This window comes from Vitis riparia, chromosome 12 (genome assembly GCF_004353265.1).
Source record: "Vitis riparia cultivar Riparia Gloire de Montpellier isolate 1030 chromosome 12, EGFV_Vit.rip_1.0, whole genome shotgun sequence".
In the NCBI taxonomy this organism is placed as follows: Eukaryota; Viridiplantae; Streptophyta; class Magnoliopsida; order Vitales; family Vitaceae; genus Vitis; species Vitis riparia.
The window spans coordinates 15,895,378-15,917,043 of NC_048442.1; the positions used below are offsets into that span (position 1 = coordinate 15,895,378).

A 21,666-nucleotide genomic window follows, 5' to 3' on the forward strand; every position below is an offset into this window, starting at 1 on the left:
CCTAAACCTCAAGGATGTCCCTACATTGAAAAAACATGCCCATTACCATTTCTTAGTAGTCTCTGAATCTCAATGATATGGTCATTTTCATTCAGTACTTCATTTTACACCAATGGTTTTGTCTTACCCAAAACCCCTAGTCCCCAAAACGACACCGTTTGATTCAACCAAGAAATACAATCAGGAGATAGGTCTCTAATCAATACAGAGTAAATTGATGGTTAATAGAGGATTTTTGTTAGAGTAGGTTAATGGCTACCTCAAATCCGACGACTACGAGAGCTCGAGCAATCAAGATCAACGGCCCCAGATTGTTTACTCAGATTGCAAATGCCGGCGATTATAGAGGACGCGTCGCTGCCGGAGGTTATGTCTTGATTGTGGAGTCTGTTAAGCGAGTCGACGATCTCGGCCGTTCTCGAACCGGCCTGGGGTTGGACCGGCCGGTTCTGTTCTATTCTCCGGTCTTTGAATGGCCTAAGGGCGTCCTCAGAAATGGCTTCGCCGTCGTCAGCCGCGGATCGAGCCGCTGCCGCCCTCGCTGAGGCGTAGTTCGGTTGAGAGGACGGTCGGTTGAAATCGTCCTGTGGTGATAACAAGAAATTGTGATCCTTCAGCGTTGAATGGACGGAACCGAACATATTGTTTCTCTCGCGAAACCCGTGAACGAAGATTCAGCGATTTTTTTTTTTTTTTTGAAATGTAAACAAATATCAAGGGAAACGAAAGCAACAAGGTTCAAGCAACTCGTTACTGTTTTCTAACTACTTTGCTTTTGCGCTTTTTTTTTTTTTTTTTTGAGAAGTAAGGAAATAAATTTCAAAATGCTAACCGGAGTAGAGGTTAATCGGATCTGCTAAGGTTCAACCAAATGAAAAGAAGTTGAAAGAAAAATACGTACTTGCGAGCGAAGATCTGAAGCAGTTTCACGCATTCGCTTCAGCGAAAGCATTGTGAACGAACCAGGGACATCTCTGTTGCCGCTAGAGAAGCTGTTCAACGACTCTTCGCTGCTCGAAGAGCTTGCCTCAGGTGGAGGCGGCGTAGAAGACCATGGCACCACCTGATTATCACCGTCTTCATCATCACCGCCAAAGTCGTCATCCTCCTCCTCTTCCTCCTCCTCATCTTCGACATCATCGTCATCGTCGTACTCATCATCCTCATCGAGATCATCATCCTCCATGCCAACCTCATCATCATTCCTCCCTCGCTCTCCTCCGCTGCACCTCCACACTTCCTCCCACCACACCCGTCCACGCACCTCTCGCACACCGAAACCGTGTGCCCTAGCTTCGCACCGGAAGCTCTCCACGGCGTCGGCGACCGACATACGTGGCAAAGAAGACTCCTCGAATGCCTAGCCACCAGAAAGTTCGCACCGTGAACCTTGGCGTCGCAGTCCCAGCACAAGCTCGCCTGGTCCGACTCGCAGTACATCCTCGCCGGACATCCACACAGCTCGCAGCCCTTCATCTCTCTCCGCACTCACCGTCTCACCGCCTCGAATTCCCTATCCTCTCTCTCCTTTTTCCTGCAACCCAAACAGACCTAAGAAAACGAAGGAAAAAGAGAAGAAAAGAAAAGAAAAGAAAAAAGGGGCAACTCGCAGTGATTTACAGAAACCCCCCTGATTTGGGTCCAAATCACGGTACGTAGCGTGGGTGCGGAGTTCCGTACAGGGGCATAAGAGTCTTTTTAAATCCAAGGCGATTTGTCCAGAGCTAGGGTTTGGCGACCGCACCTAGCTGTGGAGTCCCAAGCTGCCAGGTGTTGGCTCGTAGGGGAACAGTCGCTTACGCGGTGTATGAGAGACACTTGGAGTTGTATCCTCGGTTCGTGCGAGGATTTTTTTCTCGTTCGATGATGACGTGTCATCCACGTGGCAAGTGTACCAGTTTGAAGATTCTGATTCGCTTACATGGCTCAATCTGGTCCACCTGTGCTGGCCTGCCCACGTGATTCGCACCTATGATGTGGCGGTCACGTGCTTGGTGGCCCCCCAGACGTGAATCATCTGTTTCGCGACGTTTATATAAATGAGATTTGTCAGATGTCCCACCAAATCTCTCCCTCCACCCTCCCTCTAATTTTCTTTTAATTTAAATTTAAAACGTTAAAGCAAAAAACTATTTTATATATTACAAAATTAAATTGAAAAAAATTATAAAAAGACAAAGCGTCGACAGCAGGGTTCGAACCTGCGCGGGCGAAGCCCAACAGATTTCAAGTCTGTCTCCTTAACCACTCGGACATATCGACTTGGTTTGTGACACTATCTCTTCAAAATTTTGATAATTCTTTTTCAATTTTTTTGGGCAATTCTTCAACCACTACTTCATCTTCAGTATGCCTCTAGGTTTTAGGTTGTTCATAGAGATCTGATCAAAGCAATCAATCTTATACTTGATGGGGAGATGAACTCTAACATTTGATACTTTAGCTTTTCCATGATTTGGGGAGGGAAGTTGGAACTTGGTAAATATTGTATGGATGTAGGTATGCCATGTAGTATGAGCATGCATTAGATGATTTTTTCCCAGTAAAGTTTGATGTCTTTGGCTTGGGCATCCTACTACTTGAAATTATCGGTTGGAAATTATGGAACCTATGACCAAGCCCTTAACCTTCTCAAAAATGGAAGTCTCTTCAACTTCTCATAAGCATGGAGCTTGTATGAAGAAGACAAGCCTTTGGATTATTTCATGGACTTGTCATTGGCCAAAACATAGAATTAATACAAATGAATTTTAGAGGTGCCCAAATGGTATATGGGCTTTTATGTTGTACTATTAACCTAATCACATACACGAGTTGAAATCAAGAAAGATAAGAGGTTTTAATATGGTTCAACGATCATTAATGCAATCTTTATGTCCGACAGATACAAAGAAGTCCAAATTAGCCTACATTTCACTAAGCTTACTATCTTTAACTCTATCCAAACCTTACATTGCATATATCACACAGAGAAGGCCCTATTAGTCTTGAAATTTGAATGGCATAAACCTAAACCAACCATACCAAATATAACATAGTTTGAAACAACAATAAGACACATATTTTAGAAAAGAGAAAAACAAAATTTCTTCGATATGCAATTTATGTATTCTTTCACAATAAGTATCCATCTTATGTTCTTTTGTTTGCATTATTTGCTACATTAATTACTTGAATATTGATCGACCAATCAAAACATTTTCACTTTTTGTGTTCAATTAGGCGGTAGAGCTGACTCAAAAATTATTGAGTCAATATGGGGCAATGTACATTGTGATGAGACATCTTTTCCTACTTAATTAAAGAAAAAGTGATTTAACTTAAAAGGAGACAAGACCATCTACCTTTATAAACTTATCTTGATCATGACTTACATAATCTTGCAAAAAGAGAGGAAGAAAATGAATCCAATGGGTTGAACAAAAAAGGATGTTCTTGATAGTGGATGGTTCAATAATTCAATTTAGAAAAATGATGTGGTATCATATAATTACATATCGAGCTTACAATAATCATTGAATATATAAAAGTATTATATTCAAGTATAAAACACTAGTTACAGTACATACAAAGAAATAAGACCTAAATATAAAAAATAAGACTCAATTGGTACAAAAACAAAACAACAAGGCAATTTGCAAGGTTTAATAAGATTAGTTACAAGTTTCAAAGTAATAAAGTCCTTAAGTGTGTGATGTTTTATGATTGGGCTATATATTAGGTACACCCCTCAACTTAGTCTAGTAAAAAAGACTCAAAGAATTTATCAGAAAAATTTGTTCATTTACTTGTAACTTTCGTCCTAGTTTATTTCAAATAAGAGTACCAATTTTTATCGGAGATTATACTAAGAGAGCGTTGTTTAAATCATGCAGGTTGAAGAAAGAAATGAACTAGGTTTAATTACTCTTGTTTGGCTTGAGAGAAAATAGGGTTGGATGCTACTAAAAAAGGGTGATGGCCTTGTGAAAATGCATTCTTAGAAGTAGCACATACAAAGAAATAGTAAATATAGTTCTATAGAAAAAGCTTAATCAAAGTGGATTATCCCAAATGAATGTTGGAATTCACAAGGAAAAAGGGGAAAAAAAGAAGAGAAAATTGGGGCTTGTTTGAAAATTGTTTTTTAAAATAATTTTTTGTTATTCAAAACAAAAAACCCATCAAATATATTTGATAATAAAAAAAACCTATTTTTTGTTTTCAGTTCTTAATAATAGAAACAAGGGTATTTTCTAAGAACATTTTTTAGTTGTTTCATCTTATTTTCACTTGATTTTTGATAACTATTTAAAAAAATAATTATACAAACATATAGAATGATTAAAAATAAAACACTAGATATATAAATTATTTTAAAATATTAAAAACATGTTAAAAATATTTTAAATTTTCAAACAGATTTTTGTTTTACAAAAATTTAAAAATAATTTTTAAAAACTATTCTCAAAAATTATTTTTTAAATCAATGATGTAACATACCTTGATTTCTCCCCAACAATGATGGAGGTATATATGTACTTGAAACTTAAAAGCTCTCAAAGTTGGAGAAAGCCTAAAAAGCAAATAAAAAATATATTGGGTTGACCTCTCATTTTAGTTTAAGGCTAAGGTAAAGGGTTAAGTCAAGGCATGGCACCATGTTGCAGAAGATATTATTAAGCTGACTTTCAATATGTTAAGTGATGTAAGCTCAATGATGCATGAAATGTAATACAATATCAAATTTTTATAAAAAAGTTTAATTTCATATTCTAATTAATTTTTTAATAAGATGGTTAAACCCTTTGGCCCATGTATATATAGTAGAGGAAAATGAGGAACATCACCATGATAATGAGTTGTTCCAATCAAATGTATTTATCAACTGCCAGTAGCTATTTGTGAGGCATCTTTCAAACTTTGGAATCAGGCTGCACAGTTGCCACAGGGAGAAGGGATGAAAGCTATGCATCAAAAAAAAACAAAGGAAAATTGCTATACCTCAATACTCCACTTTATATTCCACATACCCTTTCATTTTCCATGCATCTTTCCTCATCTTTCCCCAAAAAAATGTAATGGAAAACATGTGAAAAAGAAAACAAAAAAGAAAAAGTAGAGTCGAAAAAATGAAGAAAAATAAAAATTAATAAATTATTTATAAATACTAATTCAAAAAATTTCATTTATTTTAATTCTTTTATATAAAGATTAAATAACTTAAAAATATATAAAATTTTAACTAATTTTCATTATATTTGATTTTTTTTTAAATATTTTTTATACCACAATCAAGTATAAGAAAAATATTTTTTAATATTTTTTTCTTTCCTTAGTACTTTTAGGGAATCAAATTAACATAATTTTAGGTTTTGTTTGGTTCTCAAAAAATTCAAAGGAAAGAAAATATAAAGGAAAAAAGAAGGAAAGATAAAATAAAAGAAAATAAAAAATAAATTTAAAGTTAATAAATTATTTTTGTATGTTACTTAAAACTTATTTAATTTATTTTAATTCTTTAATATAAAGATGAAATAATTTGAAAATGTATAAGTTTTTAACTAGTTTTTATTATATTTGATTTTTTTAAAAATATTTTTTGTAATATAATTTGAGAAAAATTATTTTTTTAGCATTTTTTCGAAACCAAATATAGGCATAAAAATTTTGATCATTTAATTCAATAAAAAGGGGTAAAGGGATGACTTTAAAACATTTCAGGAGGAGTATGTCCCTACTAAGTTGGATTTCATTTTAGGACTTCATTGAGATGAAACTGTAATTGAAACAGAGGATTCTACAATTTTTTTTTTTGCAGAATCAACGGTAAGGAGTTGTGAAACCTGTGGCTCAAACAAGATTCCTTATCCTCTAAGCACTGGATCAAAGTGTTGTGACCCCATGTACTCCAGTTTCAGTTGTGACAATGTCACAGGCCAAGTCTTGTTCAAGGTAGCCGAGAGTGGCTACCGAGTAAGTAGCATCAATCCACAGGCTTCAAAATTTGTAATCCAACTGAAATCTGAAGAGATGAAATATGCAGATTGTAGTTCTCGGAGTCTCATCGCCCAAATTCCACTACCAGACCCGCCTTTTCACATGACTGGGGCTTGCAATGCCTCAGAAACTGACAAACTTAGCTCCAAGATGTCATTGAAAAATAGTGTTGAAATAGAAATCAGTTGGGATCGACCTCCAGAGTCTGTGTGTACCTCACAAGCAGATCGTAAGGATCGACCTAATTGAACCTGCAAAACACGAGATGACATGAGAAAGTGCTTTTGCAATGAAAACTTCAAATGGGATGGCTCCAGTTTAAATTGCACACAAGGTGAGGACTGGGGATGCTTTTCACCGAGTATATTCCTAATTTTGCTCTCTGGATACGTGAGAAGTTAAAGACAGTGCCTTATTTTTCTTTGGTTTTGGTCATTTAAGCTTCTTTTTCATTGAAAGACACAGTTGTTAGTAATGACAGATGCGTTGCCTTTGTTTCAGAATATGGCAATCTTGCCAAGACTCCAAAACCTGCTAATCAGAAGCCGTTATTATCATATCTGGCAATTGTGGTAGGCATACCAATTGCTGTTGCGCTAGTTGCACTTGTATGCATCATTGGTTATATGACTTATTTGTGCAAAAAAGCCATCACAAACAGGAAAGGTAATCTTTGTGCCACATGCACTACTATATAACTCGTAAGTCTTTTCTTTTCAACACGGCACATTGAGAATATTTCAGGGTCTTCTATGCAAAATCTTCTGTTTTTGAGTTCAGAAAACAGAACAACTCCTGCAGTTCACTTGTATGATAGTGAGAGGGGTGCGAAACACTTAATAGACTCAGAGCAATTCAGAGAAGAAGATAAGAAAGGAATTGATGTATCGTTTTTCCACTTAGAAGACATACTGGCTGCTACAAATAACTTTTTAGATGCAAATAAGCTTGAACAAGGGGGTTTTGGGCCAATTTACAAGGTAATAGTCCTTAATTTCCACATAGCTCTCATTTTCAACTGTTCTGGTCATATATGATTAATGCATATGCACTGTGGCTTCCAGGGCAAGTTTCCAGAAGCGCAAGAGATTGTGGTAAAGAGACTCTCAAGAGCTTCAGGACAAGGCCCCAAGGAATTTAAGAATGAGGTGTTAATTGCCAAACTTCAGCATCAGAACATGTTTAGACTTTTGGCTATTGTATTGAAGGAGATAAGAAGATCTTACTCTATGAATATATGTCCAACAAAAACTTAGACTCCTTCATATTTGGTTTGTCTCTAAACCTGCCTAAAAGTCCTTTGCTTTTTTCTGGTATCATAGACATTATATAGATATCTGACGTTTTGCTTTCCAATACCTTGCAAAATCGAACTCTATGCATGTTACTGAATTGGGAGAAGCGGTTCAACATCATTTTGGGAATTGCTCAAGGACTACTTTATCTTCACCAAGATTCAAGATTGAAGATTATTCGTAGAAACTTGAAAACAAGCAACATTTCTACTTTATGATGAGATGAATTCTAAAATATCAGACTTTGGTTTGGTAAGAATTTTTGACAAAGCAAGTAGAGGCAAGCACAGACAGTAGTTGGAACTTATAAGTATTGCATATTGTGTATGGAAAAAAGCAAACAGTTGCATAATTGCATTCCCAATTAACTGAGAATTGTTTTTAACTGGTTCAATGCAGTGGCTATATGTCTCCAGAGTATGCATTGGATGGATTTTTCTCAGAAAAGTCTGATGTCTTTAGCTTCAGTGTTATGGTACTTGAGATCACCAGTGGGAAGATGAACACTAGATTTTATCAGTTTGACTGAACTCTGAGCCTTCCAAGTCATGTAAGAACTTTGGATCTTTCAGTTGCATTGATATTTTAGTCATTCTTTCTGCATATGCCATATAACTTTCTATTTTCAAACTATCCTAGGCATAGAAGCTGTGGAAAGAAGACAAGGCCTTGGAGTTGATCGACCAGACACTAAGTGAAACATGCAACATAAACGAATTTTGGAGGTGTGTAAATGTTAGGTTGTTGTGTACAAGAAGACCCAAGTGACCCTCACACCATGGCAATTGCAGTTCTGCTCAGTAGTGACTCGACAACAATGCCCGTTCCTAAAGAACCAACTTTTGTTGTAAAGAGGGACCTTTCTAATACAACTTCTTCTTCTAGCAAGGCTGAAGCCTCCTGGAAGAATGAGCTCCTAGCATCCATAGGAGAAGGTCGATAGCTAAGGAGGAGATCGAATGAATCCTTTGCCCTTTCCTTAGTTTACTAAGTTTTGTCCATCTGATGTTCTATTCTGGTTCTCCTATCCATCAACTGTATTTGTGTATAGAACTTTTTTCAATATCATGGTTTGAATTGAGCCTCCTGTATATGGTGCAGACTACCAATAAATTGTCCAATTCTTAAGCTGTGTAGTTTTTTTTTTTTTGATAGAAAAAATTGAATGGCTTTATTTTTATAGTCACCAATCATAGTTCCCACATGGGGTCTTCATGAATCTTTTCTTGATTATTGGGAAGAAAATTTCCATGGATACTGAAGGAAGGCTGTTTCACATGTGAAATGGATAAAACTTCATTGGCCTGTTGGAAAACTAAACAAATATGAAGGTTCTTGAAGCCATTGAAGCTGTGCGAAGTATAAATGGAGTATAGGATATATTTTTAACCATGATTCTTGGCAGAATGGACATTCCTAATATCCAGTTCTTTCTTTCTCTTTTCAGACTTTTTGACATGTTATCCATGATGTCTTTTTCTTTCTTCTTATTCTAGCATAATCTTCTTTTGTTCCATTTCATTATGTCCATCCCTTTCTTAGCTTTTTTGGTTTCTAATTTGCAATATTAATCTCAATAATGTTAAAAGAGCATGATATGCATATTGAGCCCAAATCTTGTAAGCTTAAATTTTTAGGAAAATTGATAGTTCAACATGGTGTCAAAGCTTGGTTTGACGGGAGGTCGTGGGTTCTTTTTATATAAAGTTATAGTATCAAAACATTGCAATTCTTTAGTATCAAAACATTGCAACACCCCCTAATTTGCAATTCTATATATGGTATCTCTTCACATGTGTGTATGAGGCTGCATGTGAGAGAGGGTGTTAAAGAGTATGATATGCATATTGAGCCAAAATCCTACAAGCTTAAACTTTTAGGAAAATTAGTAGTTCAATAAATAATATATTCCTTTGTTTTAATGATTCAATCAAATCTCCCTGTAATCCTTTATTAAAGATCTCTTCCCTCTCTACAACAAACCTCATTAGACATTTTTCCATGTAATTAGCTTCTTTGCCACATTATCACTAAATTACCACATCATCACAATCTCACCATATGCTTGGAGGTCAAAATGAGTTCAAGCGTATGCCCCTTGCATATCTTGCATTAATGTAATTTTATACACGAACATTTTTTCTCTCATATGATCAAGAAAAATATCTTTGATGATCAGGTAGGTGGAGAACAATGTCCTCATACTGGTTGAGAACATTATCCCTGTGGATGTCAAGAGAAGTATCCCTAATCCCTACAAAAAGTAGTATCCCCACATATGGTGAGACCAATCTACCTGGAGGTGGCCAAAAGGTAGGGTAGCATCCTACATTCATTCAAGATAGACCTAACTCCCATTAATTTAACTTTTATTACTTCCCTATGTGAAGAATATCTAACTCCCATTCTTCAAATAAATTCATTCATTCAGAATCACAGAACTCAACGTAAGTATGATCTTGACCCTTTGTCTCTTGCAGGTATCACTAGTTCCAAACCAGCTTAAACTCATAGACAAGTTCTTCAAAATTAACAAAATTACTGAAAACTAGTGGGAAGCTTGCCGTATTCGACTCTATCTAGACCTTACATTATTGCTTATGCTATACAAAAGCCAGATTCAGCCTTGACAAAAACAATATCATAGACCTGAAGCAACCATGCCAAATGTATAACATACTTTGAAATAGCAGTAGGACACAAATTTTGGAAAAAAAAAAAAGAGAAAAAATTCTTTGATACGCATTTCATGCATTTTTTTCCCTTTTGTGATAAGTATACGGCTTATGCTATTTTATTTTCATTCTTTGCTACAATAATTACTTGAGTATCTATTGAACACAATGTTTTTGATTTCATTGTCACTACTTTCACCTTCGTTGTTCAATTAGATGGTTTGAGCTGACTAAAATATTATCGAAGTCAATATGAAGCAATTCACGTTGTGATGAGAGGTCTTTTCCTTTCACTTCTTAGTTAGAGAAAAAGGAATTGAGTTAAAAGAGGCAAAGATATCTACTTTTAGAAACTTGTCTCCATCATGACTTATATTATCTTGTAAAAAGAGATAAAGAAAGCATAGGCAATGGCCCAACAAAAAAGTATGTTCTTATTAGTGGATGTTTCAATAATTCAATTTAGAAAAAATGATGTGGATGGTAGTATATATGCATTAGATTCAAATATAAAAAAAAATTTACAAAGGTACAAAGAAATAAGACCTAAATACAATAATGTAGGAATCACGTACAAAACAATGAGACTATTTATAAGGTTTAATAAGAATATTTATAAGATATAAAGTAATGAAATTGATTATATGATATATGATTTATGATTGGGCAATATTGTAGTTGTATCCTTCAACTTATAAAAAAAGACTCAAATTGTAGGAATTCACTAGCAGAACTCTAATTTATTTTCTACGTACCCTTTCATTTTTCATGCAGTTTCTCCTAATTGGTTTAGGGCAATTGGAGTTGCGCATTAAGACTTTGATCATTTGATTCAGCGAAAAATGAATGAGAATATTTGAAAATAAAAGATTTGGAAGAGAAAATAAGCATGCAACCACTACAATGAATGGTCATTCAATTATGCAGATCTTTCTTTTTCCTTTTTAATTGAGTGGACTGAGGGAGGACTGCAATCACCACTCAAGAGCCAGGAAAAATTCCCCATGAAAGCTTCAAGTTAAATTTGAGGTTAGGAGAAAGAACTATAACCTTTGATGCAATGCTTTCCAAATTTTGTACGAAAAAGACTCTTATGATTCCAATTTCTTACGAAAAAGTCTACCATGATGAAAAGTGCTTGCTACAAAATACAAAAGCCTTTCATGTGGGGTTCATTAGAAGAGGCATTTTCATCTAATTCGTGCAAAGAAAGAAAATATTAAAGATGCGATAAAGATAAGGAAGGAATATCCCACAATCTCAGTCGATAGATATTTCTTTTTCTAAATAATATCATATAAAATATTTCACATGTTCATATATCATTGTAATATTGGATTTTCTTATAAAATAAGATAAGTTATTAAACTTATCTCTATATATATTTTAGATTTTGAGAGAAAAATTAAGATTATGAGGGAAAAAGGTTATGAGACGAACTTATGAAGATTATATACGGTAGATAAAGATGTATGAAAGGATGAGAGACACCAGGTGAGTAAAGAGGTTTGTGATTGAGTACATAGATTTTAGAAAAGAAAAAAACAAAACTTTAGTCGTGTGCATTTTATGTATGCTTTAGTAATAAGTATCCATTTTATGCTGTTCAAATTAGATGGTTGAGTTGACTTAAAAATTATTTAAGTCAATATGAAGCAATGCACATTGTCATGAGAGGTCTTTTCTGATTTCTTAATTGAAAAAAAGGATTAAGTTAAACTAAGGCAATGCCATATACTTTTTGAAACCTACCTTCATCATGACTTACATTACTTTGCAAAAATAAAAGAAAGTAAGGGTAATGGGTCCAACAAAAATGGATGTTTTTGATGTTGGACATTTCAATAATTCAATTTAATTAAGAAAATGACGTGGTATTAGATAAAGTACATAGAAATAAGATCTAGATACACAACAAAAGAAAAAAAAAGGATTCTAATACAAAACAATGACACTACTCACAAAATGTGATGCAATGAAACCCTTTTGATTAAAGTATTTACAAATCTAGGTAGTGTTTGTTTTTTTGACTTTTTGCTGAAAGCAATTTGTTTTTAGAATTTAGGTTGTTTATTTTTCTACTTTTTCATAACTTATTATAAACTTTTTACTAAATAGAAAAAACCAAAATATGTAACTTTTTCTAAATAGAAAAAATAACATATTGGTTTTTCTTTATTTTTTAATACTTAATAGAAATAAAATACTACAAAAACAAACAACTTAATATTTAACACTATTAAACATTAAGTTTCTATTTAGAATTAAGTAAAAAAACAAACATCATCTTAGTATAATAAAAAAGACTCAAATCACTAGAATTCATCAAAGAAAGTTGTTCATTTGCTTGCTGCTTTCTTCTTATATAGTTTATTTGTTTTGGTTTCCCATAAAAGTACCAATTTTTAATTGAGATTTTACTAAGAGAGCTTTGTTTAGTTTGTGCAGGTTGGATTAAGAAATGGACTAGGTTATTATCTTGCTTGGTTTGAGAGAAAAAACGGTTGGATGCTATTAAAAAAAGGGCGATGTCCTCTTGTGGAAATGCATTTAGAGAAGTAGCACATGGAAATAGATGGTAAATATAGTCTTATAGATAGTTAACTCAAAGTGGATTATCCTAAATTAATGCTGGAATTTTCAAGGAAAAAGAAGAAAAAAATAAATAAAAAAAAAAGAAAAGAAAATTGAGTCATATTTGATAACTGTTTTTTTAAAATAAATTTTCTATTCTTAAAAAAAAAAAAAAACACATTTAATAACTAAAAAATAGAAAACAATTTTTTGTTCTTAAAGAAAATGGCGTTTGTAAAGAACATCTTATAGTTGTTTTTCTGAAAGCTGTTTTTAAAAAGAGAATGATTAAAAATAAAACACTATAGAAACTATTTTTAAAAACATTTAAAACATGTTAATAATATTTTAAGTTGTCAAATAATTTTTTTATTTTGTAAAATATCATAGAAAAGTTTTTCAAAACCATATTTTAGAATTATTTATGAAAACACTTCCCAAAATAGAACCTTGATTCTTGCTAACTAAAGTAGGTATTTGAAACTTGATGATTCTCAAAGTTGAAGAAAGTATTAAAAAAAATTGGATACAAAGTAATAGGACCTAAAGTGTGATACATGTGATTGGATACTTCTCTTCCTTAGTGATGTAGGCTCTTGGAATGGGTGTGATGTAAGGTTGATGATGTAAGTTCTACTTTAAGTATAATATCGATGTTATAAAAAGTCATGTTCAATAATTTTTAAATTAGACAATGGGACCCTTGAAGTCATGTTCAATAATTTTTAAATTAGACAATGGGACCCTTGACCAAGATAAGACGACACTAAAGAAAAAGGTGATTGGAAATGAGGAATAGGATGATGATGATGATAATGAATTGCTCCAAATTTCCAATGAAAAAGGTGATTGGAAATGAGGAATAGGATGATGATGACGATAATGATAATGAATTGCTCAAAATTTCCAATGAAAAAGGTGATTGGAAATGAGGAATAGGATGATGATGATGATAATGAATTGCTCCAAATTTCCAATGACATACATTTATCAATCATATACTTATTTGTGAGATGAAAAGAGATTGCTTTGATATAAGAAAAGGTAAAAAAAAACAAACAAGATGTTAGACGTCTTTCAAATTTTGGAAGACTTCATGAGGAGAAGAGATGTGAGTTTCACATTGTGTTCCACGTACCCTTTCATTTTTCCGTGCATTAATTTCTCATACTTGGTTGGAAATTAAAAGAAATGGAAGCGTAAATATGTACATGCTACCACTTGGATTAGTCATTCAATCATGCAGCTATTTCTTTTTGCGCCTTGTTTTTCCCTTTTAGTTTTGTGGATTGAGGGAGGAAAAGTCCCCATGACAGCATTTGAGGTGAGGGACAAAGAAGCACAACTTTTTATGCAAAATGCTTTCCAATTTTCTATAAAAAAAGTCCATTATGATAGAAAGGGATTTCTACACAATACAAAGGCCTTTCCATGTGGGTTCATTAGAAAAGGCATTTTCACTTGCTGCAAGGTCTTTAGACACACAGGAAGTCAATCTGTAGTGGCATTTTGGCTGATCATCAGTAGATATTTCAAGTTGGGTACCAACCAATTCGGAGTGTTTGGTTAACAAGAAAAAGCCATGGGTTCAGTCTCTGCAGCTCACATGCTAGCTATCATCTTTTTGGTGGTGTTGTGTTGTGTCCCGTTTAGCTCTGCTAGAGATTCCCTTACAACAGGCAATTGGATTGAGGATGATAACAGTACTCTGGTTTCCATGAATGGAACTTTTGAACTGGGCTTTTTTACCCCTAATGGAAGCTCCAGCAAAGGAAGATACGTCGGCATATGGTACCACAAGTTGAAAGAGAAATCAGTTGTGTGGGTAGCCAATCGAGACCAACCCCTCAATGCCAAGTCTGCGCGTTTCGGGATTCCACCAGATGGTAAGCTCAAGGCATGGGATGACAATCAAGTAGTCCTCTTGTTTCCTGGTGAAAAGTCTGGAGTCAGAGTGGTGAAGCTCATGGACTCTGGGAACCTTGTTTTGCGTGTTAACGAATCAGGGAAGAATCTTTGGGAGAGCTTCCATAATCCTACAGATACTTTTCTTCCTGAGATGAAGATGGATGAAATCTTAAACTTGACTTCATGGGTAAGCCCCGTTGACCCTGCACCTGGAAACTATGTTTTCAAGCAAGAAAATAAGGATTGGCTCACTATATTTCAGAATCAGAATTCATCTAACGTGTATTGGACAAGTGAGAAATCATGGCAAATTCCTCATTACATATATGCGTTCCTATACAACTCCAGCGAGCCCAGCAACCAGAATTTAACATTTGAAGCAGTCCCTTCACGGTTGGTAATGAATTTCACGGGGGAAATAACGTATCTAAAGTGGAATAATAGTAGGGAAGAGTGGTCTGAAATCTGGTTGGCGCGGGGAGACAGATGCAATGTGTATAATGCTTGTGGGAATTTCGGTACCTGCAATGTTAACAATGCTATCATGTGCAAATGTCTGCCTGGATTCGTCCCAATCGAACAGGATAAATGGAATGCAGAAGTTTTTTCAGGTGGGTGCGACAACAAGTCACCCCAGTGCGGGGACACATTCTTGAACTTGAAGATGATTAAGGTAAGAAAGTACGACATGGAGATTTTGGGTAAGGATGGGAAAAACTGCAGAGAGGAGTGCAGGAAGGATTGCTCCTGTAAAGCATATGCTGGAGTTGCTCCCAAGTGCTGGATTTGGTCTGGAAATCTCCCTAGTCTTCAGGAGGAGGATAGAGATGGCTATAATCTTTTTGTTCGTGTCCTCACATCTGATTTAGGTAATCCTCTCTACTTGTCCCCTTGTTCATTCTGAATTTAATTGATTGACGATTAGAAAAAGCATACATAAACCAAGGTATTATACTTGTGCAGAGTTAACAACAAGAAATTGTGGAACTTGTGGCACAAACATGATCCCCTATCCACTCAGCACTGGACCAAAATGTGGTGACCCTAAGTACTTCCGTTTCAATTGTGACTATGACAGGGGCCAAGTCTCGTTCAAGGTAATTGACAGCAGCTACCGAGTAAGTAGCATCGATCCTAAGGCATCAAAATTTGTAATCCAGGTGAAAGATGCAAATTGTTCTCCAAGTCTCATCCCCCAAATTCTAAAACTAAAGTCGCCTTTTAGAATGACTGGGGTGTGCAATGCTTCCAAAACTGACAAATTTAGCTCCGACTCCAAGATGACATTGAACAATAGTGTTGAAATAGAAATCAGTTGGGATCCACCTCCAGAGCCAGAGTGTACCTTATCAGCAGACTGCAAGGATTGGCCAAATTCAAACTGCACCACTCGACGTGGAAGGAGAAAGTGCTTCTGCAATGAAAACTTCAAATGGAATGGGCAGAGTTTAAATTGTACACAAGGTGAGGACTAAGGATGCTATTCACCAAGTATATTCCTAATTCTGCTTTCTGGGTATGCGAGAAGTTGAACTCAGTGCCTTGTTTTTGTTTGGTTTTGGTCATTTAAGCTTCTTTTTCATTGAAAGACACAGTGGTTAGTGGTTAGTAATGACATATGCATTGCCTTTTCCATGAATGATGGTGGTCCTTCTTTGTTTCAGAACATGGCAATCAGAAGTCTCTGGAAATCGTGGTAGGAATATCTGTTGCTGTTGCTCTGGTTTCACTTTTATGCACCCTTGGTTGTATTGCTTATTTGCTCAATAGAACCATCACCAAAAGGACAGGTAACCTTTGTGCAATATGCACTACCATATAACCTCCCTGCTCTTTTCTTTTCAACTTGTACTTGGCACAACCGAGAATATTACAGGGTCTTCTGTACAAAAATCTTCTGTTTTTTGAGTCCAGAAAACAGAGCAAATTGGGGGCGTCACTTGTATGCTAGTGACAGCCGTGTGAAACACTTAATAGACTCAGAGCAATTCAAAGAAGAGGATAAGAAAGGCATTGATGTACCGTTTTTCCACTTAGAAGACATACTGGCTGCTACTGATGACTTCTCAGATGCAAATAAACTTGGACAAGGGGGTTTTGGGCCAGTTTACAAGGTAATAGTCCTTAATTTCCACGTTCCTCTCATTTTCCAGTACTGGTTTCTGATCATCTATACCTAATGCATATATGCACCGTGGCTTCTAGGGCAAGTTTTCTAAAGGGCAAGAAATGGCGATAAAGAGACTCTCCAGAGCTTCAGGACAAGGCCTGCAGGAATTTAAGAATGAGGTTGTGTTAATTGCCAAACTTCAGCATCGGAATCTGGTTAGACTTTTGGGCTATTGTGTTGAAGGTGATGAGAAGATTTTACTCTATGAATATATGGCCAACAAAAGCTTAGACTCCTTCATATTTGGTTTGTCTCTAAACCTGCCTTAAAGCCCTTTTCTTTTTCATGTAACATGTTCATTCTTGTCTACGTATTTGAAGTAATGCTTTCCAATGGGAACCTTGCAAGATCGAACCCTTTGCATGTTACTCAACTGGGAGAAGCGGTTTGACATCATTTTGGGAATTGCTCGAGGGCTGCTGTATCTTCACCAAGATTCAAGATTGAAGATTATTCATAGGGACTTGAAAACAAGCAACATTCTACTTGATGATGAGATGAATCCCAAAATTTCAGACTTTGGCTTGGCAAAGATTTTTGACAGTAAGCAAGTAGAGGCAAGCACAAACAGAGTAGTTGGAACTTAGTAAGTATTGTATATTTTGTATGGAAAAAGGCAAGCGGTTGTATGATTGAGTTTCCCAATTAGCTGAGTGCTGCTTTTAACTGGTTCAATGCAGTGGCTATATGTCTCCGGAGTATGCATTGGATGGATATTTCTCAGAGAAGTCTGATGTCTTTAGCTTTGGTGTTATGGTACTTGAGATCATCAGTGGGAAGAGGAACACTGGATTTTATCAGTCTGACCAAACTCCGAGCCTTCTAGGTCATGTAAGAGCTTTAGATCTTTCATTTGTACTGATCTTTTAGTCATTCTCTGTCCATCTGACCTACAACTTTCTGAACATTCCTAGGCATGGAAGCTATGGAAAGAAGAAAAGGTTTTGGAGCTGATGGACCAGACACTAAGTGAAACATGCAACACAAACGAATTTTCGAGGTGTGTAAATGTTGGGCTGTTGTGTGTGCAAGAAGACCCAAGTGACCGTCCCACCATGGCCATTGCAGTTCTTCTGCTCAGCAGTGACGCTGCAACAATGCCTGTTCCTAAAGAACCAGCTTTTGTTGTAAAGAGGGACCTTTCTAGAACAGCATCTTCTTCTAGCAAGGCTGAAGCCTCCTGGAAGAATGAGCTCCTAGCCACCATAGGAGAAGGCCGATAGCTAAGAGGAGATCCAATGTATCCTTTACTGTTTACTTAGTTTAATAAGTTTTATCCATCTGATGTTCTATTTTGGTTCTCCTCTCCATCAGTTTGTATTTGTGTATATAACTTTTTTCAATATCATGGTTTGGATTGGGGCTTCTGCATATGGTGCAGACTACCAATAAATTGTCCAATTCTTAGGTTGTGTGGTTGTTTTTTGATGGAAAAATTTGAATGGCTTTATTTTTGTAGTCACCAATTATAGTTCTCACATGGGGTCTTCATGAATCTTTGCTTGATTATTGGGAAGAAAATTTCCATGGATACTAAAGGAAAAGCTGGTTCCTATAAGAAACAATAATAATATCATACCGTCCTTTCTCCAATGAGAAGAGAAACAAATGCAAGGGCACCATCAAGGGAAATGGATAAAACTTCATAGACCTGTTGGAAGACTAAACGAATATTTATTAAGGTTCTGTTGAAGCCATTGAAGCTGTGGAAGTATAAGATATATTTTCTACTATGATTCTTTGCAGGATGGATATTCCTATCCAGTTCTTTCTTCCTCTTTTTGACTTTTTGACATGTTATCCATGATATGTTTTTCTTTCTTCTTATTCTAGCATAATCTTCTTTTGTTCCATTTCAATATGTCCATCCCTCTCTTAAACTTTTGGTTTCTAATTTGCAATCTCAATAATATACCTCTTTATTTTAATGATTCAATCAAATCTCCCTGCAATTTCCTAGCCTTTTTAAAGGTCTCTTCCCTCTCTACAGCCAGCCTCAACTGCCATTTTTCCATGTCATTAACCTCTTTGCCACATTACCACTAAACTACCACATTATCACAATCTTACCATATTCTTAGTGGTCAAAATGAGTCCAAACATATGCCCCTTACACATCTCGCATTAATCTAATGTAATATATGGGCAATTTTTCTCTAATATGATCAAGAAAAATATCTTTGATGCTTAGATACGTGGAGAGAACAATGTCCTCATATAGGTTGAGAACATTGTCCCTGTGGATGTTAAGAGAAGTGTCCCTACAAAAAGTAGTATCCCCACATATGGTGAGATCAATCTATTCCAAGGCTGGAAACATTAAAGGGTAGTGTCCTAAATTCATTCAAGATAGACCTAACTCCCAATAATTTAACTTCTAGTACTTCTCTATGTGATATCTCTTCACATGTGTGTATGAGGCTGCACGTGAGAGAGGGTGTTAAAGAGTATGATTTGCATATTGAACCTAAATTTTACAAGTTTAAACTTTTAGGAAAATTAGTAGTTCAATAAATAATATATTCCTTTGTTTTTAATGATTCAATCAAATCTCCCTCTCTTCCCTCTCTACAGCAAACCTCAATTGCCATTTTTCCATGTAATTAGCCTCTTTGCCACATTACCACTAAATTACCACATCATCACAATCTCACCATATGCTTGGAGGTCAAAATGAGTTCAAGCGTATGCCCCTTGCATATCTTGCATTAATGTAATTTTATACACGAACATTTTTTCTCTCATATGATCAAGAAAAATATCTTTGATGATCAGGTAGGTGGAGAACAATGTCCTTATACTGGTTGAGAACATTATCCCTGTGGATGTTAAGAGAAATATCCCTAGTCCCTACAAAAAGTAGTATCCCCACATATGGTGAGACCAATCTACTTGAAGGTGGCCAAAAGGTAGGGTAGCGTCCTACATTCTTTCAAGATAGACCTAACTCCCATTAATTTAACTTTTATTACTTCCCTATGTGAAGAATATCTAACTCCCATTCTTCAACTAAATTCATTTAGAATCACATAACTCAACTTAAATATGATCTTGACCTTTTGTCTCTTGCAGGTCTCACTGGTTCTAGACTAGCTTAAACTCATAGACAAGTTCTTCAAAATTAAGAAAATTACCGAAAACTAGTGGGAAGCTTGCCTTATTCGACTCTATCTAGACCTCACATTATTGCTTATGCTATACAAAAGCCAGATTCAGCCTCGACAAAAACAATATCATATACCCGAAGCAACCATGCCAAATGTATAACATACTTTGAAATAGTAGTAGTGCACAAATTTTGGAAAAAAAAAAAAAGAGAGAAGAAATTCTTTGATATGCATTTCATGCATTTTTTTCCCTTTTGTGATAAGTATGCATCTTATGCTCTTTTATTTTCACTCTTTGCTACGATAATTACTTGAGTATCTATCGACCAAAATGTTTTTGATTTCATTGTCACTACTTTCACCTTCTTTGTTCAATTAGATGGTTTGAGCTAATTAACAAATCATCGAAGTCAATATGAAGCAATTCATGTTGTGATGAGAGGTCTTTTCTTTCCACTTCTTAGTTAGAGAAAAAGGAATTGAGTTAAAAAGAAGGTAAAGATATCTACTTTTAGAAATTTGTCCCCATCATGACTTACATTATCTTGCAAAAAGAGGGGAAGAAAGCATAGGCAATGGCCCAATAAAAAAGGATGTTCCTATTAGTAGATGTTTCAATAATTTAATTAAGAAAAAAATGATGTGGATGGTAGTATATATGCATTAGATTCAAATATTAAAAAATTAAAAAAGGTACAAAGAAATAAGACCTAAATACAATAATATAGGAATCACGTACAAAACAATGAGACTATTGATAAGATATAAAGTAATGAAATCGATTATATGATATATGATTTATGATTGGGCAATATTGTAGTTGTATCCTTCAACTTATAAAAAAAAAGACTCAAATTATAGGAATTCACTAAAGAAAGTTGTTCATTTGCCTACAAAGACAGATAGAACGGGGCTAGGGGGGTGGGTTGAGGGGGTAACTTGGAAATTTTTTTTATAGGTAATATTTAAAAAAGTAATATAATATGTGCTCCTCCCCCATATGCTTACTCTTATTTTTTTTTTCTCTTTATCTTTTCTCTTTAATTATTAAGACCACTAGTACATTGTACATAGAAAAGTGAAAAATCTTGCTAATTGCCCCCCAAACTTTAAATCCCATGTCTGCCACTATTTGCTTGCAACTTTGTTCTTGGTTTTTTGTTTTTTTGTTTTTGAACTTTGATTTCGCATAAGAATAACCATTTTTAACTGAGATTCTACTGAGAGAGCTTTATTTAGTTCATGCAAGTTGGATTAAGAAATGTTTAAGTTGTCTTGCATGGTTTGAGAGAAAAAAATGATTGGATGCTATTAAAAAGGGTGATAATCTTTTGTGGAAATGCTTCATAGAAGTAGCACATGCAAAGAGATGGTAAAAATGGTCCTATAGAAAGCTGGGTGTTAAAGTACATTATTCCACATGGATTGTCAGTTAAGTCAATGCATGGCAACATGGTGGAGAAAGCTAAATATAATGTGGAATGTTATAAAAAGGTTAATTAAATAAGATTGTTAAACACTTAAACCCTTAGCCCATATATATAAAGAAAAATGAGATAACACTAAACATAGAGAAAAAAAGTGATGTGAAATTAAGAAACATCACCATGATGATAATGAGTTGTATTTCAATCACATGTATTTATCAATTGCCTAAAGTTATTTATGAGGCTGTGAGGAGAAAAAATAAGGAAAAATATCAAACAAAATATTAGGATCCGTTTTTGAAAATGTTTTAAAAAACAACTCTCAAAAGAATTTTTGAGAACAGTTTTCAAAAATAGTTTTCTAATGCTTTTTATAATCAAAGTTTGTTAGGAAACTTAGAATGTTCTCAATCGGTTTCTTTGTGTTTTTAAATATTTCTTAAAATAATTTTTATTTATAATACTTTATTTTTAATCATTCTCCGTATTTGTACAATTATTTTTTTAAAATAATCGTCGTATATTAAATAA

The 21,666-nt window shown here is 34.9% G+C and overlaps 3 protein-coding genes and 1 non-coding gene across 6 annotated transcripts; 2 read left to right on the plus strand and 2 right to left on the minus strand.

Moving 5' to 3' along the window:
- Positions 1 to 56: 56 nt before the first annotated feature.
- LOC117925874 (transcription initiation factor IIF subunit alpha-like) lies at positions 57 to 1,770 on the minus strand. Its single transcript, XM_034844984.1, has 2 exons — positions 902 to 1,770; positions 57 to 584 (listed from the first exon to the last, which is right to left on the minus strand). Exons 1-2 carry the CDS (start codon positions 1,331 to 1,333, stop codon positions 261 to 263), a joined length of 756 nt encoding a protein of 251 aa, XP_034700875.1. The 5' UTR covers positions 1,334 to 1,770; the 3' UTR covers positions 57 to 260.
- Positions 1,771 to 2,180: 410 nt separating this feature from the next.
- On the minus strand, positions 2,181 to 2,262 carry TRNAS-UGA. The gene has a single exon. It is a non-coding gene; the product is annotated as a tRNA-Ser (tRNA).
- Positions 2,263 to 5,791: 3,529 nt separating this feature from the next.
- On the plus strand, positions 5,792 to 8,402 carry LOC117926477 (G-type lectin S-receptor-like serine/threonine-protein kinase At4g03230). Of its 3 annotated transcripts, none has more exons than XR_004653135.1 (6): positions 5,792 to 6,313; positions 6,481 to 6,959; positions 7,044 to 7,250; positions 7,382 to 7,526; positions 7,674 to 7,824; positions 7,914 to 8,402. XR_004653135.1 is itself a non-coding variant. In XM_034845573.1 (6 exons), the coding sequence occupies exons 1-4, from the start codon at positions 6,250 to 6,252 to the stop codon at positions 7,233 to 7,235; spliced, it is 657 nt and encodes a 218-aa protein (XP_034701464.1). In that variant the 5' UTR covers positions 5,792 to 6,249; the 3' UTR covers positions 7,236 to 7,526; positions 7,674 to 7,824; positions 7,914 to 8,402. The 3 variants fall into 3 exon arrangements, 1 of the variants encoding a protein (XP_034701464.1); XR_004653136.1 differs by having other exon boundaries at positions 6,481 to 6,645; positions 6,760 to 6,959; positions 7,044 to 7,526; XM_034845573.1 differs by having other exon boundaries at positions 6,481 to 6,645; positions 6,724 to 6,959; positions 7,044 to 7,526.
- A 5,571-nt stretch (positions 8,403 to 13,973) lies between these two features.
- Positions 13,974 to 17,990, plus strand: LOC117926610 (G-type lectin S-receptor-like serine/threonine-protein kinase At4g03230). Its single transcript, XM_034845765.1, has 8 exons — positions 13,974 to 15,300; positions 15,395 to 15,895; positions 16,096 to 16,221; positions 16,346 to 16,545; positions 16,637 to 16,847; positions 16,950 to 17,187; positions 17,282 to 17,432; positions 17,516 to 17,990. Exons 1-8 carry the CDS (start codon positions 14,106 to 14,108, stop codon positions 17,822 to 17,824), a joined length of 2,931 nt encoding a protein of 976 aa, XP_034701656.1. The 5' UTR covers positions 13,974 to 14,105; the 3' UTR covers positions 17,825 to 17,990.
- The last annotated feature ends 3,676 nt before the right edge of the window (positions 17,991 to 21,666 follow it).